This window comes from Hyaena hyaena, unplaced genomic scaffold (genome assembly GCF_003009895.1).
Source record: "Hyaena hyaena isolate Hyena2069 unplaced genomic scaffold, ASM300989v1 scaffold_1303, whole genome shotgun sequence".
NCBI lineage: Eukaryota > Metazoa > Chordata > Mammalia > Carnivora > Hyaenidae > Hyaena > Hyaena hyaena.
The window spans coordinates 112,205-129,423 of NW_024081937.1; the positions used below are offsets into that span (position 1 = coordinate 112,205).

Below are 17,219 nucleotides of genomic sequence, written 5' to 3' on the forward strand. Positions count from 1 at the left end.
TAGCATTAAAATGTAAACAACAATAATTGAATTTAAAAGATTTTGTGAAAATCATTAAAAAATGTTTTTAATGTTTATTTTTGAGAGACAGAGAGTACAAGCAGGGTAGGGGTAGGGAGAGAGGGAGACAGAATCTGAAGCAGGCTTGAGGCTCTGAGCTGTCAGCACAGAGTCTGACATAGGGCTTGAACTCATGAACCACGAGATCATGACCTGAGCTGAAGTCAGATGCTCAACAGACTGAGCCACCCAGGCTCCCTCACATACTTAGTTTTCAATGAAGTATTCATTAAAAATGATTTTCACAAGGGCACCTGGGTGGCTGGGTGCCTGGGTGGCTCAGTCCGTTGAGCGTCTGACTTTGGCTCAGGTCATGAGCTCACAGTTTGTGAGCTCGAGCCCCACATCAGGCTCTCTGCTGTCAGCCCAGTGTCTGCTTGAACCTTCTGTCCCTCTTTGTCTCTGTCTCTCCCCCCACTCGTGCTCACTTGCTTGCTCTCTCTCAAAAATAAAAATATTAAAAATAAATAAAAAACTAAGCAAAGGATGGGTAAAGCACTTCACCAAATACAACTGAAACTGACAGCTATGAAGTAGGAGAGGGTAAATTCATACCCACTAATTTACAAAGAAATAGATATTACATAATATGACATTTTCATACCTAACTAGCAATGATGTTCGTGAATTATCATACACAATTTTGCCTCAGAAGTTCAAAGGTACTAATATGGTGATTTTGACAAGAAATTAGCATATAGTATTGTTTATCAAAAGCCATGAAGATAATGTTTCACTCAGCTATTTTACCTCAAAAGATATGTCCTAAGAAAATAGTTAGAAAAGCAGAGGAAGATTTAGATGTCAGGAAGTTTACTATTTTTTTAAGACGAAACACGTGCTATTTAAATAACATGGAATAATCATGAAAGACTGTGGTGTCAGGGTAGCTGGCGTAGAGGATAGGAAAAACATGGTATTCAAATTGAATGATAAGGAAAACTGCTCACAGTGTAACGGTTGGTGGAAAAAAGCTGGAATAGACATCATTAGAGGCCTCAAAATTCTTTGTGTGTCACTATAATTTCAAAAGCATTTATATTGCTTTTATAATAGAACATCAATAAAACAAGGACTTACAAAGGGGAAAGTAGAAATATTTGAAGATGTCTTTAAAATATTTTTAAAAAGCCACACACACACACACACACACACACACGCACACACACACACACGAAAATATTCCTACAAATGGCATAAGGTATTACCTCTTCCAGTCATTCAGACCCCAATAGTTCAACAGAAGCTCAGGGACAGCCGATTAACTTGCCACTTCCAGCATAAACATCATCAATTTCAAGACTAGCTTTAAAAGGAAGTCGGCAGATAGCTGACTCATGACCACCCCAACAGCACCCAACTGTGAGACATCTCAGTAAGGAAATGTTCTCCCCCTGACAGAGAATAAGCTGGTGACAGGCTCTGTCCCACAGGAGATTCTAGTCCTTCCCGCAGGCTTTTTTTTCAGTGGGGGGAAGATTCCAAACTGTGACCTTCTTGGTAGGGAGCAGAAGACAGCCTGCTGGGAAGAATGCTTCCAATCTAGTCTGCATTTTGCCCCTTTCCTCAGCTCAGGAAACAAGAGTGCATATCCTGGACAATGTGTAACTACCTACTTCCAAAGGTAGATAAAAATAGCAGTTGAAATATTACAGTTAGGATACTTGTAAGTAAAATACACTATTTCTGCCCCATTAAAATTCATGGAGCATGGTACCGCCGTGACTGTATGATATACTGTCAAAAGGTACATTAAAGGAATGCATTGCCTCTTCAGCAATATGAAAGATGCGAATGCAAACATGAATAGGCAAATGTCTATATCTAGAAGTAGGAGACTCCCCATAAGCAGAGTACCATAGTCTTTTAAAAGTCAGATGAAATTTGCTGTGGAGAAAACATCATTTCTAAGAATTACATTTAACTGGGGAGAAATTATCAAGCTTAATTTTAACTATAAAATTAAAAATGCTGGTTTGGGACATTTAAGAGTAAAATATTACAATGTAACTAAAAACGTGCATGTTAAAATTCAGAATCAATATTTCTTTGGTAAAAAGTTAATGCTTTACGTTTCAAAGTTACATGATCACTTCCAAGTCAGATAATACTTTAAGATATACTGGAAAAAATGGGGCCCTTACAATAAACATTGAGTATAAATATGGATATACTGGAATCTTAGAAAGTATGGACGTCAGTAATGATAAAGAATCAAAGTTTTATTGGAGAGATCTGACATAACAAACATTAGAGTATTCCCTTGGTATTAAGCGTATAAAGAGTCAACATTTTAATAAAAACATTTGTTCTTAAAGATTGCAGACGAAGAGAAAGACATTAACACCTTAATGTAATGCTGGAGCGTATCTTTACATCAATTTCCTATGATAAATTTGGTCCTTCTACTGCAAGGCTTCCCCCCCTCAGCACTACTAAAATTTGGGGCCAGAGGACTCTTTATTCTGAAGTGAGCATGTTTAGCATCATCCCTGACATCCATCCACAAGATGCCAAGAGCACCCTCCACCCACCCACCCATCCAGCTGTGCCGACTAAGAATGTCTCTAGATATGGCCAGATGTGGACGCCAGCAGCAAACCCACCTGCATTTGAGAACCACTATTCTCTACTAATGTCTGACTGATGACATACACACATTATTTTAAATGTTTATAGACTTATCAAGGAGGCTGGTATTTTAGAGCATTTGGTCTGCCTATTTACAGCACAGGGAAATGGAGTGTTATAGAAACCTCTCAACCTGCTCATAAATCCTCAGCAGTCAAGCCGAAAACATGATCAGGACTATTTCCTATTTCACACATCTTCCTGAGAGGGAGTATCTGAAATTTTTTTTTTTTAAAGTTTATGTAAACTTGGAAGAGAGAGAGAAAAAAAGAGAGAGAAGGGAGGGCAGAGAGAAGGGGAGAGACAGAATCCCAAGCAGCAGCAGAGCCCAATGTGGGGCTGGAACTCACAAACTGTGAGATCATGACCTGAGCTGAAACCCAGAGTCCGATGCTTAATTGACTGAGCCACCCAGGCGCCCCCAGTATCTGCAATTTTATATGCATATTTTACACTTGTGAGTAATCTGCTGCTTTGAAATTCACATTTTCATCTGTATTTTCTCATTTTATTTTCAGAGTAGCTTTTGAATTGATTTTGTTCACTTTAGAAAATTCTGGTGCATACAGGCTCAGTGATATTACCAAAGGACACAAGACTGTGATTCAATCAAATATCTAATTCTGAATCCTGAGTTCATTCCATTACTCATTACAATAACCTGGGTTTGCTAATGGGAATATTAGAACTCTATACTGAGCATTCCTCAGGCACTGACAGAGAAAAATAAAAGCTTTGCCAATTACCCTTTGTTTCATGGCACTCAAATAATAATACGGGATTTCTGAGACTACCCAAAGTCATCTCATTAAGTTCAGTAAAATATATAACCTATCTACCTCACAAAATTTCTGTTATATGTTTCAACCATACATATTTCTGAGACTTAAACAGAAAAAGTCAAAAGATAAAGAGAACAGCCATATTACTTTTCCCTCTACTGATTTGCTTTTAAATACACCAAGAATGAAGAAGTACGTGTCCAGATAGTTATCTAACTTGTTCATATGATATGATAAAGACAGGTATTTCTGCATACATATTCAACCTGTTTCACTTTATGTTCTAAGTCAAATACAGTATGAGTCAAAATGTACTCCTTTTCCTACTATAGGGGGAAAATACTGTGTTCTTATTTTTGAGCAGGGAATTGTTCTAAAATACAACCTATGAGAATGAAAGTTTGAAAAATAAATTATGTACATTTCTTAAAAAACTTCAATCTAATTTTAAATATATTCTATTAATGTATCTGTATTAAGTTGTCCTATTCTTTTTAAGCTTATTAATGCAAGCAGGGGAAGGGTGGAGAGAGAATCCCAAGCATTCTAGCCCAATGTGGAGCTTGAACTCATGAACCATGAGATCGTAATCTGAACTTAAATCAGGAGTTGGATGCTTAACCAACTGAGACACCCAGGCACTCACTCCTAAGTTGTCCTATTCATATCAAAAGCATTGTTGACTTCCATGTTAGTGAGTATAAATTAGTATTTTCCTCTTTATCAAATAGTGATGAGAGAACCATACAGCACTAAGCATTGAACATCTCTCACAACCCAAACTTGATTTAAGTTTTACACTATTTCCCTCAAGGTGAGAATTCTTTGATGACTATAACTTACCTCCTCTCGATGCTCATCTCCTGATCGCTGGATATACCATTTAATAGATGCTTGTTGGGATTTAGGTATACATTCCAGAAAGGTTGAATTAAATTCAATGCCAAAAATCACCTTTTCATCAGCAGTTTCATGACTATTGCCTAGAAAACAAACATGGAATAGGAGATTAACCTTGATCTGATTTTAAAAGCAATGGGAAAATGGACTGATTTAGAACAGATGCTATGGGGAAAAGATTCATACAGATTATTAAAGAGAGAGGAAATTCATGTTATAATATTGTTACCTAAGAGTCAAATATTCTCTAATAGATTGATTTTTAAAACTCTATCCCTGCATTAAAGTTTTTACCCTTTCATCAATATATTAACTATTTGCAACCAATTTTTTAAGGTAAGAACTCTAAACACTTGGAGACTTTTTATCCAAGCTGAATTGAATAAAATGTTAGTGTCTTTTAATGCTTCACCCCTTTTAATTTGTATAAAATATAACCAATTTTGTAGATAGTTCCAGAAGAGCAATTTATTTCATCTTTCAAGAGAAATTCTATCATGAATTGATCCACAGAGCTGACCACATAACATCAAGATATTTTAATGTCAGAAAAGTAAGTATAGTGGTCTGTACTTGACAAAATTCTATAATGATGATATTGAGCTAGACAGTCTAATACTCAGAATCTGGACCTTCTCTGTACTATCTACCCAAAAATGTTCTCTTTTACTCAAAGAGGGATTCTTAAGCCCAACATGCATTTGCTATAAGATAGTTAATGGGCTGCTAAGGGAGCATTGTCTCAGACACCCTATTCTCGTAAATCAACTGCACCATCTGAAATGCATTCCGTCCAGAGTAGCCAAAGGCTGTGTCCCATGTGTGATCTAAGATCTGTAGCTCAAATTTGATCAAATAAAAAATGACAGCTGCTCAGCCTGGCCCAAACACGCACTTTTTCATCCTATATTCAGATGTCTCAATTCTACAGATGGGCCTCCTTAGATTTTAGGCATAAACTAAGAGTAAGTCTTAAGGGACCTCTGTGAATCCTAAATGTAAGCGCACAAAATTATCAGCAAATGGCATGAATGCACATCTATCCAATAGTCAAGCTTTCCTTTGAAGAAGCTTCTTTTGAACTTGTTTGTGTTTTACCAGCAACGATTAAGTCAGGCGTGCTGACACCATTATGAATTAACCTCATCTAACCTTCAAAATGTGTGAATTCCATTCAAAACTTGTAATATATCCTCCATCCCGGCCAATTCAACAGATTATATCTATGATTTTCACACTTAATAAATTCCTAATGCACGGAGAGATCCCAGTGCCAATCATGGAAGAGAAAGACATGCATCTCTTCAGAGTAACAGATGCCGTTTTCCTGAGCAAAAGAAGTTCAGGAGCAGAGCAGGGAGACTGCAGGCAGATTGTCGGGTGATGAGGCAAAGGCTGGGGAGAAACTCAGTTAGACCGATTCAGCCAAAGAATTGGTCCAGTAGGTAAAAGATAAATGAGTGAAAATGAAATAGCTGATTGTATGAAATTCTTTTTCAAATCAGGAAAAACAATGACTCTTTGACACAAAGTCATCACTATGCCATTTGACAGAAGAATGAATTCATTGTTACTAATAATCTGTATTTTATTTCTGAGTTTTAAATTTCTTACTTTTACCAATCTTATTTACAACGGCATTGAAAAGAATGAGTACGCAGGCATAAATGTAGCAAGGCACAAGAAACACCCTCACACTGCAAACTGTAAGGCATTAATGAGGGACATTGAATAAGTCACAAGTAAATGGAAAGATATTTCATGCTCTTGGATTAAAATAATTAATATTGCCAAAATGTCCATATTGCTAAAAGCAATTTTTGGATTCAGTGCAATCCTATTAAAATTCCAATGCCATTTTTCACAGAGAAAGAAATAATCCTAAAATTTGTGTGGAACCATAAAAGACTTTGAATAGCCAAAGCCATCTTTAAGAAAAAAGAACAAAGCTGGAGGCATTACACTCCCTGGTTTTAAACCACACTAAAAAAACTATAGTAATTAAAACAGTGTGGTATTGACATAAAAACAGACACAGATCAGTAGAACAGAATAGACAGCCCACAAATAAATCCACACATAGATAGTCAATTATTTTTACAACAAAAGTGCCCAGAATATACAATAGGGAAAGGACAGTTTTTTTGAACAAATGGTGTTGGGAAAACTGGACAGCCACATGCCAAAGAAAGGCAGGCAGGCAGGCAGGCAGGCAGGCAAGAAAGAAGAAAGAAAATGGACCACTATCTTACACCATACATAAAATTAACCCCAAATGGATTAAAGTGTTAAATGTAAGACTTGAAACCATAAAATTCCTAGAAGAACACTCAAGCAGTCAGCTCCTTGATGTCAGTCTTATTGATGATTTTTTAAATTTGATGCCAGAACAAAAGCAAAAAACAAGAAGGATGACATCAACCCAAAAGCTTCTGCACGGCACAGAACACCATCAACAAAATGAAATGTCTACCTACCAAATGGGAGACAATATTTGCAAATCATATATCTGATAAGGGCTTAATATCAAAAATATATAAACAACCCATACAACTCAATAGTAAAAGCCTCCAAAGAATCCAAGTAAAACTGAACAGAGAAACTGACAAACAACTTTTTTCCAAAAAAAAAAAACAGGTGGCCAGCAGGTACATGGAAGGATTCTCAGCGTCACTGATCATCAGGGAAATGCAAATCGAAACCACAATGAGCTCTTGCCTTATATCTGTCAGAGACAAGAAATAACAAGTGTCGGGGAGGATGTGGAGAAAAGGAAGCACGTGTGCACTGTTGATGGGAATGTAAATTAGCAGACCCACTACGGAAACAGTACAGAGGCTCCTCAAATAATTATAAATGTAACTAATATTGTATCCAACAAGGCCACTTCTGGGTATCTACCTCAAAACAAAACAAAACAAAACAACACTAACTCAAAAAGATGCATCACTCCCATATTCACTGCAGCATTATTTTCTAACCATATGGTGATGGATGCTAACTTAGACCAATTGTGATTGTTTCACAATGTGTGCAAGTGTTGAATTGTTATTGTTGTGTACTTGAAACTGGTATAATGTTATCTGTCAATTATAACTTAATAAAATATTCCTTAAGATTGCAAATACTTTAGTTTTTAATTACCTCAGTATCTCTACTTTAATACCCACAGTTGATTTTCTGTCTTTGGCTTCTCCAAATAGGTGTCAATTATTCATATTTTTTTTTCAAAAATGACTGTTTCTGGAAATATGAAATAACTTCTTATAGTCTACAGGGTAAACATAGACTCTGTAGAATTCCATAGGAACTGTCATAACCTAGCCCAACCTATGTGAGGTCTTTCTCATTATAATTATTGTGAAATTACCGTAAAATTTGTCTTTCCTCTTTTATCAGAACTCAGATGCTATCCAGCTAAGTACCCTCTTCTTTACCCATGCATTATGCATTCTTTTGTGCCTACAAAACAATTTACATCCCAGTGACAGAGACAAGGTCATCAAGTGACTAAATTAAGGAACATAGTATTTGGCAGTGTTATGTACTACAAATAAAAATAAAGCAGATCAGAGAATCAGAGGTAGAACAAGGAGAAAGTATCTCAGGATGGTCAGAAAAGGTGTCTCTGAGACATTAACATTTAAAAAAATTATGTTTATTTATTTTTAAGAGAGAGAGAAAGGGAGAGAGACAGAGAGAGCACAAGCACAGGAGGGGCAGAAAGAGAGGGAGAGACCGAATTTGTTGCCTGGCACACAGGACAGAGTTTAGAACTGGACTAAGAATCTGGGAGTAAGTTGCCTCCGATAGTGTTGAAATTGATGGTGTTAGGGAGTGAACAGGCAGAGATTTTATGTTCAGATGATGAGATGCAAAGGAGAGTTAAGAACACTCAAAAGGAGCAGCCTGTAAGGTAAGAGGAAAATCATAAGGATGAGGATAGGGGTGGGGGTCATGAAGCCCAGGAGTGCTGACACACCTTCTCTTTCCAAACAAAAAAACCCTGATTTGTAGTACTTGTTCTTTTTCCTCGTGTAAAAACTCCCACTATGGCCGAATCAAGCTACTGAGAATTTAAAACCAGCTCATGAAATTCCTAAATAATAAGAGAGATTCATGGAACCATTAAGAACTGGCTCCAGCACGTCACTGCACGGAAGTCAAGTGAAGAATGTATTTCAAGGTGAAGGGAGTTAGACGTTAAGTAAAGATGAGAACTGAAAATTGGCCATTGAATTTGGCAAGGAAGAAACTGCTGGAGACCTTGACAGAAAACGAATTGGGGGCAGTGGTGATGATGATTGGCAAAGACTGTGTGGAGTGGGTCACAGCAGGAACAGGATATGGTGAGTCACCATCTCCACCATCAGCAGGAACTGTGATTTGAATCACTCTCCTTACAACACTTATCACTGTCTGACATAGCACATATTTTACTTCTTTTTAAGTTTACCGCCTGTTCCCTCCCCTAACACAACTTGGACAGAAGTTCCATGTGTGCACAGATTGTCTTCTTTTTTATTCACTGGGATATCCTCAATACTTATAATGGTTCCTGAAACATCTCGCAGGTGCGATAGCCAAAGCATGGAAAGAGCCTAAGTGTCCATTAACTGACGAATGGATCAAGAAGACGTGGTTTATCTATACAATGGAATACTACATGGCAATGAGAAAGAATGAAATCTGGCCTTGTGTAGCAACATGGATGGACCTTGAGGGTGTTATGCTGAGCAAAATAAGTCAGGCAGAGAAGGACAGATAATATATGTTTGCACATATAGGAGAATTAGGAGAAACTTAACAGAGGACCATGGGGGAGAAGAAGAGGGAAAAAATAGTGGGGGAGAGGGAGGGAGGCAAACCATGAGAGACTCTTGAATGCTGAATACAAACTGAGGGCTGATGGGGCTGGGGAAGAAGGGAAGGGGGGTGATGGGTATGGAGGAGGGCACTTGTTGGGATGAGCAGTGAGTGTTATATGGAAACCAACTTGACAATAAACTATTAGAAAAAGAAAAAGAAAAACCATATAGGTTGCACACGGTAACACCTGCTAAATAAAACACTCGACATGACGGGGAGTCACCGATGCAGTAGAACAAGAAGTCAAACATACTATTCTGGATCAGAGTCTATTTTTCAGAAGAATGAAATTATCAATTATAAATAATTGTTTTGTTTTTGATTACAAAGCTTCCAGGTCAGCAGTTACAGACTATGAAATTTGGGTTGTTTATTGAATGTGGGGGTGGTTACTAACAATGTGATGAAGGGAAGGCAGTTTCCTTCCGCCAGTTGTGTGCGTGTGTTTGTGCGTGCATGTGCCTAAACACATGCATGTGTGTGAGCATGTATTTTCTGTCTGAAGGTAGAGTTTGACAGTGGAAAGAAACCAAAGCTTTGGAATGTATTCTTTTTTTTTTTAATTTAACGTTTTATTTATTTCAGAGAGAGAGAGAGAGAGAGAGTGTGAGCAGGGGAGGGTCAGAGAGAGTGGCAGATACAGAATCTGAAAGAGGCTCCAGGCTCTCAGCCGTCTGTCAGAACAGAGCCCGACGTAGGGCTCGAACCCACGAGCCATGAGATCATGATCTGAGCCAAAGTTGGACGCTTAACCAACTGAGCCACCCAGGCGCCCCTGGAATATATTCTTATAAATTTTTTTGGGATATGCTCTTACGGATTTTTGGGAGAATATATTCATATAGATATTTTGCAATATACTCTTATAGATTTTTTTTTCTCTGTTATGAGACTCAGTCCTTTTTATTCTCTACTTTGTCTCAGTCATACTCAGGCTCTCAAGATCTTCCATGAAATTTTCTCTGAACAATACAGACTCTGGTGATGTCTCTCTTTGTGAAACTCCCATATCACTAATTGTGCCTTATGATATCTCCCAGAAGAATTATAAGCTCTCGAAGGAGTTTCTTTGTCTCAAAGTGTACCCAAGGCAATTATATGCACATGGAAGTCACTGAATAAACATCTATTGATTGAATAAAAGCTTGAATTAATACCCAAATTCAAATAATGCATACTCCACCTAAACCTAAAACCTTCTAACAAGTGCCTACACTGTCATCAGGTCTTTCTGGAAGGGACTCTTTGAGTTTACTCTAAATGTCCATATGCTTTGGACTATATCCTGGTTTATCTTTATAAGCAGTTTTCAAACTTTATGAGGATGGGTAAGGCAGTAAAAAATACAAAAAAATGGATAGGAATTTAAAAAGACATATGATACAAATAATGATATAACAAAGGATTATTCACTTAGGCATGTAGACAGGGGATTGATTGATAAAATCTCCTGTTGCTTTTCCAGAACATAAGCATTATATAAAATGAAAGCTTCCCATAGAATAGATATATTTAAGTCATATAATAAAAAGACACACAAAGACTAGGCTTAAAATGTTAAATGGGAGAAAAGCATATTAAACCTATACTTACTATCTTCTATGTCCCAGCACTGGGTGATCGGGTCTCCATACTTTACATCTTGGCGTCAAGCTCGCCTATGGAAAAGGGATTAAACTGTTTAGAACATTGAGCATGATAGCTGGAACAGATAAAAGTCTGCATTTAACACTAATAACAGTGGCAAGAGCAGAACTATGCTTGTCTTACAGCTCAACTCATCCCATCTGATGTTAATCCAAATACCACTAAAATAGAGTCCTAACAGAACGCATCCTGCTTTGAAAATAAGGTGATATAAATTTTATTGAACTCCTCTGACTTTTGACAAGTTGTTCAATTGAACAGGTTGACTATAAATATAGTCCAGATTTCAGATACATCCAGTGGGGGGGGGGGGGGAGGGCTCTTTTTTCAGTCAGTCACTGGGATACTAATAAGATGTAAAAGATGTCCATTATGAACTAATGAGCTTTAGTTCATGGATAGAAACACAAATACGCAACTTGTTACCCTACGAAGATTCATTATCACATAGATTTAGTTAAGCAACAAGTTAAATACTGTCATCTCAAATAGAAGTACCAGTTTGGTAGAGCATGAATGGCTAATCCTATCTGCGGATATGCTGTTCACGTTGTTTTTCTGATAGGAGAGACAAGGATAATAATAAATCATGGTGTTGTGCATTATTGTCACATATTTTTCTTAAGAGAAAATAGTAGCTATTGTATAAGAAAACAGAAAGCTGTTACCCTAAATTAAAGAGGTCTTAAACTCTTACAATATATTTTCATTTGCGTTGGCTATTTTATGTTGCCACTTCAGCAATCATAAAAGTCACAGTAAACTCTGCAATACCTAGGGTGTTCCTTAAGGGCAGTGCCGACCAGGTGACAAGCCTGTACAAGATTCATCTATCATGTACGTTTTTTGGGCTCCCATGGACATTTATGTTAAGGTAAGGGGAACTATCACAGGGGCATGTGTGCAAGATCAGAGATACAGCCTTGGGAAATATAAGAAGAAAAATTATGATTGTATAAGGTACATAAGGTCAAGAATGTTTTTAAATCTTGGCTTCTTAAGAAACAGGGTCAATTCATCAAACTGAAGGTCCATTATGAACTAATGAGCACTCTTTGATTTTTAGCTTCCAGAAAAGAAAAATATTCCCCAAGGATGCACTCTGAGAAGTATATTCTTAGCCAAAAACTATAACAAAATATTGGTGTTTTTCACTTTGAACTGGTAATAGCAGTATCTCCCCACCCACATCTAATCCAGAAATTTCAGGGAATAGAAAATGTCTCTTAATTTTAAGCTGTATCTGCTGCTGTACTATGCATTCAATCTGTGATTCCTCAAATTTGAAATTCGACGAGTGAGTCAAATTTCAAGAAGAAACAGTGTGTATGTACTCGTGGGACTGACATACACTCACCTGTTATCATACTTAATACAGACCTAAAGGTGAAAAGAAAAAAAAAACATATACAAATTGCCGGCATTTTCCTTAGAGGAAAAATACACCTTGAACAATACTGTAGAAAAAAGGTGTTACTATAACGCACAAAAAAATTATAATTATAATATATTTGGCCAGCATCAATCATACTAATGGCAACTCAGGTTGCTTCCAATAATTTTGCTACTGAAAACACTGCTGAAATGGACATCCTTGAATGACTTTGTGGTGCTTTTGCCCATGTGCGTATAGGATAAATTTCTAGCTGGGTATTGTTGGCTCAAAATAGCTTCATTTTTAAGAGCACAGAAAGCAATGAACAGCAAACAGCAGGAAAGCATTTCAATGTTTCAGTGTGTCTGAATGATGGAAGTTGACCAAGTTAAAGTTATTACAGTAAAAATAAAATCGTACCAAGTCACTGAGATGTGCTTTTCGCTGTTTATAATCACACTTTTAGAAACGCATGTATGTATCATTATCTGCAAAACAGTGAGGGTAAACATAGACATATCTAAAATAAGGGAAGAAGGGAGGAGTTTAGCAAGGGCAAAGTAGTTGAGAAAAACCACTTAATGGTATTTAACATGGATGAAGGAAAAGAATATAAAGTTTATCAGAAATTTTAAAGATCCACATTTCAGAACTTCAGAACCCTCTACTTTATCCTCCTTCAATGTTTAGTTGTAGGAAAAATTCAGTTTTAATATTCTTACCAGAGACCGTGTTTTCTATATACTTTCTTTAACTTAAACTATAAAACAAGGTATTCTGGTGAGATATTTGCTGGGTAGAAAAGAAGGCTTCGCCTTAATCCCATGTGACTCTTACCTTTTTGAAGTGGGCACATATCGAGAGCATGCATTTCCGTCCCAGGCACAGTAGGGGTCTCTGGCCAAACAACAGTCTGCACAAGCTTTCCCGTAAGTGTCGCATCTGTTCAAGGAGAGCTGAACCAATCCATCCCGGGAACCGATGTACAATTGTTGCTACAAATCAGGCAAAACAAATGAATTAGAAGCATCTTTCAGACCAGTCTTAAGAACTTCCCTTTCTTGAATACCACATGACAGATCTAAATCTGCCTCCTCGGGTGCCTTTGTACAGAACATAAGCAGTTGTATAGAAACATAACAGAGAGTAGGATGAGTCAACCGCTTCTACTCTTGGCAGCATGGCGGTTTGAAGATGTTGATACCAAAATGGACAGGATTCTAGGGAGCTAGGATAACCTTGGCAGTAATTTAAGAAGGTCAAACGCCAGCTGCTAGACTGGGGAATTAAGAGGTCAAATTCTTTCTCAATGGTTGAAAGTACGCTTTGGTAGATTATATCAAGCACAGATGTGATAGGCAACACTGATGGTCTTCCAAAGCTGTGGCTTCTCACGTGAGACATGACCGAAAAGAGATTTCTGAAACTTTCTTGTGGTTTGAACCATTTCATTTACTAAGGAAGCACTTATTGATCCCTGAAGGAAAGTGGGTTATAAGCCGGAGAGACAATGCTTGGTATCACTGTGAAGAAAGTATTAAGGAGGCTCGAAAGATGCCTCCCTTTCACAAATGAAAGGCTGCAGGACACTAAACAACTCAGCAAATAAAGTTGCACTTTGAAGTAAGTCCTGAAAATAACTCACTGCTCCCTATGAGCATTCACGGAGCGTATGTGGTGGAGGAGACAGGGAGAGGGATGATACAAGTAAGTGAGACAGAGGCTGTGCCTTCAGTTAACTCATGGTCAACAACAGTGGGCACGGCAAACTTCACACAAAGGGGAAAAACCTGGGAAATAAATATTGACATAAATAACATACATGTATTCAAGCTACAAACATCTGTCTTCTACTCTCCCGCCCATTAAAACGTCAGCTAAGACTTCCAGGCTGCTAAATGCAATGCACCCAGTTGAGTATTTGTTTTACTTAAATTCTCCTTAGTGTTTAACACCAAGAACAATGCCTTTCTTGATCTTCAACTTCTTCTTGTTCTTGGTCTTTATTTCTGCCTAAGATTTCTGTCTCCTTTGAGGATTCCTTTCTTTGCATAAATGTTAGGCGCCCCCTCTTCTCTATCCTCATTTCTTTGCCTTTCTTATTGTACAAAGAGTCAGAGGCATCTTGAAAACAAGGTCAAGGCTGACATGCCGGATTGCCCTAAATCTAGCTCTGCTACCCTAGCTTTGTTACCCAGGACACAAAGCTGGGAGTTGTCTCTGAATCCCCTTTATCTCTTAGTCAGCCACCGTATCTTTCCCATTCTCTTACATAGAACTTTCTGTCTACCTCCTCTTCTCCCTCTCCACTTCCTCTGCACTGCCACCACTTCTGTCTCTCTTTCTTGCTTCTTCCCTGGATTACTCATGTGTCCTAATATTTCCACTGGCTTCAGCCTCATTTTCCGACAACCCCCACCTCTACCCCAGGACTCAATCCATCTCCTGGGCTGCCACAACCGACCGACCCTCCTAAAAGGAAAAGCTTATCACAACACATTCCTGCCGAAGATGTTAAAGGTTTTCCTTGTCCTCAGATAAAACTGTTAAACTTCTTAGGAAGACATCTAAGGATGTACCTAATCTTGCTCTGTTTTACATCCCAGAATCATTTCCAGCCTCCTTGCCCCTTGCACACACATATGTCCTTTGCTCTAATTGTCCACAAGCTCATTAGAATAAGATATGATTTCTCACTCTTCACACCTTTCCAAATCTTCTCCTTTTCTACTTGGCATAGGCTTCCTCATCCCACCCCTTTTTAATTTATCTGGTTAATTGCAACACACTTCATAGTTCAGGTTACATGTCTCTTCTTTTTTGTTAATGTTTCTATATTTATTTTGAGATGGGGAGGGGCAAAGAGAGAGGGAGAGAGAGAGAGAGGGAGAGAGAATTTCAAGCAGTTTCCACACTGTCAGCGCAGAGCCTGACTCTGGGCTCAGTCTCACGTATATGTGAGACCATCACCTGAGCTGAAACCAAGAGCAAATGATTAACTGACTGAGCCACCCATGCCCCACAGGTCTCTTCTATTTACTTCCTTCCTCTGCTCTATGTGGCTTCCTCCCCTATGTCTTCCCTGTACGTGCTTCCATTATTGTTTGCATTGATAGCATGCTCCTTCTTCATCTCCCAGCTCCACTGTCAGCTTCTAGAAGTGAAGGGCTAAACCACTCATTCATTTCCGTACCCTCTAAGGGTAGTAGTAGGCCTTCAAGAACTAAAGATTCAGTGAAATAATTAATGGAAAAGACCAAAGGAGAAATCTATTTAGATCTTTTCCCTAATGGTCTGTATCATTACTAAGCACAATAGATTAAGAGAATGTTAGGGAAGAGAGGGGAAAATGGGTGATGGGCATTGAAGAGGGACTAGTTGGAATGAGCACCGGGTGTTGCATGTAAGTGATGAATCATGGGACTCTACCCCCAAAACCAAGAGCACACTGTATATACTGTATGTTAGCCATCTAGACAATAAATTAAATTTAAAAACACAAAAAAGACAATGTCAGCAACACCTTACAGGTAAGCATATTATCCCATAACTTGCTTATCCTGGGGGTACATATACTTGCCAGTGCAAGTCTGAACCTCTTGAATCAATTGGGATTTGGCATATCATATGAGAACTTACTATCTATAAGTATTATTATTTCATTAGATACCATTTCTTCACTCTTACAATGTGCCGACTCTTTGTCTACAGTTTTGCATGCAGCATTCTACTTTTTAGGAGGTGGATTTTATTTCCCTAATTTCTCTGTAAAGGAAATTGATTCCAGGAGTCAGATGCTAAGTGAAAGGCCAGAAGTTGACTCTTGGCCTCTTTGCCACCATCGTCCCTAGCTTAATTTCTAGACTCCCTGATTAAAAACCATTTTTCGTGATTAGGGCTGGTATTCTTCAGGAACTTCTTATGGCCTTGACAGAAACACATCCTCGTAAAACAAAGAAAGTGAGCTCGGTTTTCAAGAGGCAAGAGAAGGGGGATATATATCTTTCAATTAATGATATTTGGTTCTACTTCTCCTAAGGCAAGCCTACAACAATGGCCTCTAATTGGTTATAAAAGAAACAAATAATTTAAAGCTTTTTACATTATAATTTAACTTCCATTATCAATAGATTCTCCCTAAAATAAATTCAAACAGCCTATTGTTTTGTGGGTAATTTTTACACAAAAATGAGAAAGTACCTGCTTCAGAGACAACTCCATGTTCAAGATGATTGATGAGTGCTGAAAATAAAAATCAAATGTTAGTAAAGATTATCATGAAGAGCTTTTTATAGTAGCCAATAGGTTGTTTTGTCATGTATCAAAGATCACTGAAAAAATTTCAAGGGACTGTTTTATAGGAGGGGAAAGGATCTTAACGTTTGCTATTTCCTTCTAATGTGTCATAATTCAACCTTAATAGAAGTGATCAAAATAGTTATTTTAAAGTATTTTATAACAAAAAGTTATCTAAATATATGAGGAAACACTGTGCATTGAAAATCGCTCCCAGTTACCCACCAGGCTTCTCCTTCTAAATCTGCTTATCTTAACTGCTTCCATATAATTCAAACTAGTGTTGACAAGAACATCTCCGTAATTATTTATTACCTCGTTCTGCTCTTACTTAGATCAGTAGTTCAAAAACTTGTTCAAGTAACAGAGTTCTGAAAAGTTATAGTGTTCTTTGTGGATGAGCATATTCCTTATGAAACATGGCAAGCTACTGATGCAGAAGATTTCGTGATATGGACGAGTCGTCACTTTATTTGTAGAAACTATGGCTTTATGCATGCTATATAAAATGAGAAACATGAACACAGAAGCTACCGAACTAATAAGGATGGAATCTTTACAAATTTTTTCATCTACCTATCGTCTCTCTATTTATTGTCCATTCTTTTCTCACCGCCAGTGTTTACAAACCGATAAACAGTAGCAGATACCAAAAATTT

The 17,219-nt window shown here is 37.7% G+C and overlaps 1 protein-coding gene across 1 annotated transcript in view; it reads right to left on the reverse strand.

The window, feature by feature from the left end:
• SEMA3D (semaphorin 3D) overlaps nt 1-17,219 on the reverse strand; it is a 197,373-nt gene that overhangs the window by 7,804 nt on the left and 172,350 nt on the right. Inside the window, 4 exon segments of the mRNA XM_039223233.1 lie at nt 4,317-4,456; nt 10,836-10,900; nt 13,102-13,259; nt 16,465-16,506. Of these exon segments, the coding sequence (XP_039079164.1) occupies nt 4,317-4,456; nt 10,836-10,900; nt 13,102-13,259; nt 16,465-16,506 (405 nt within the window).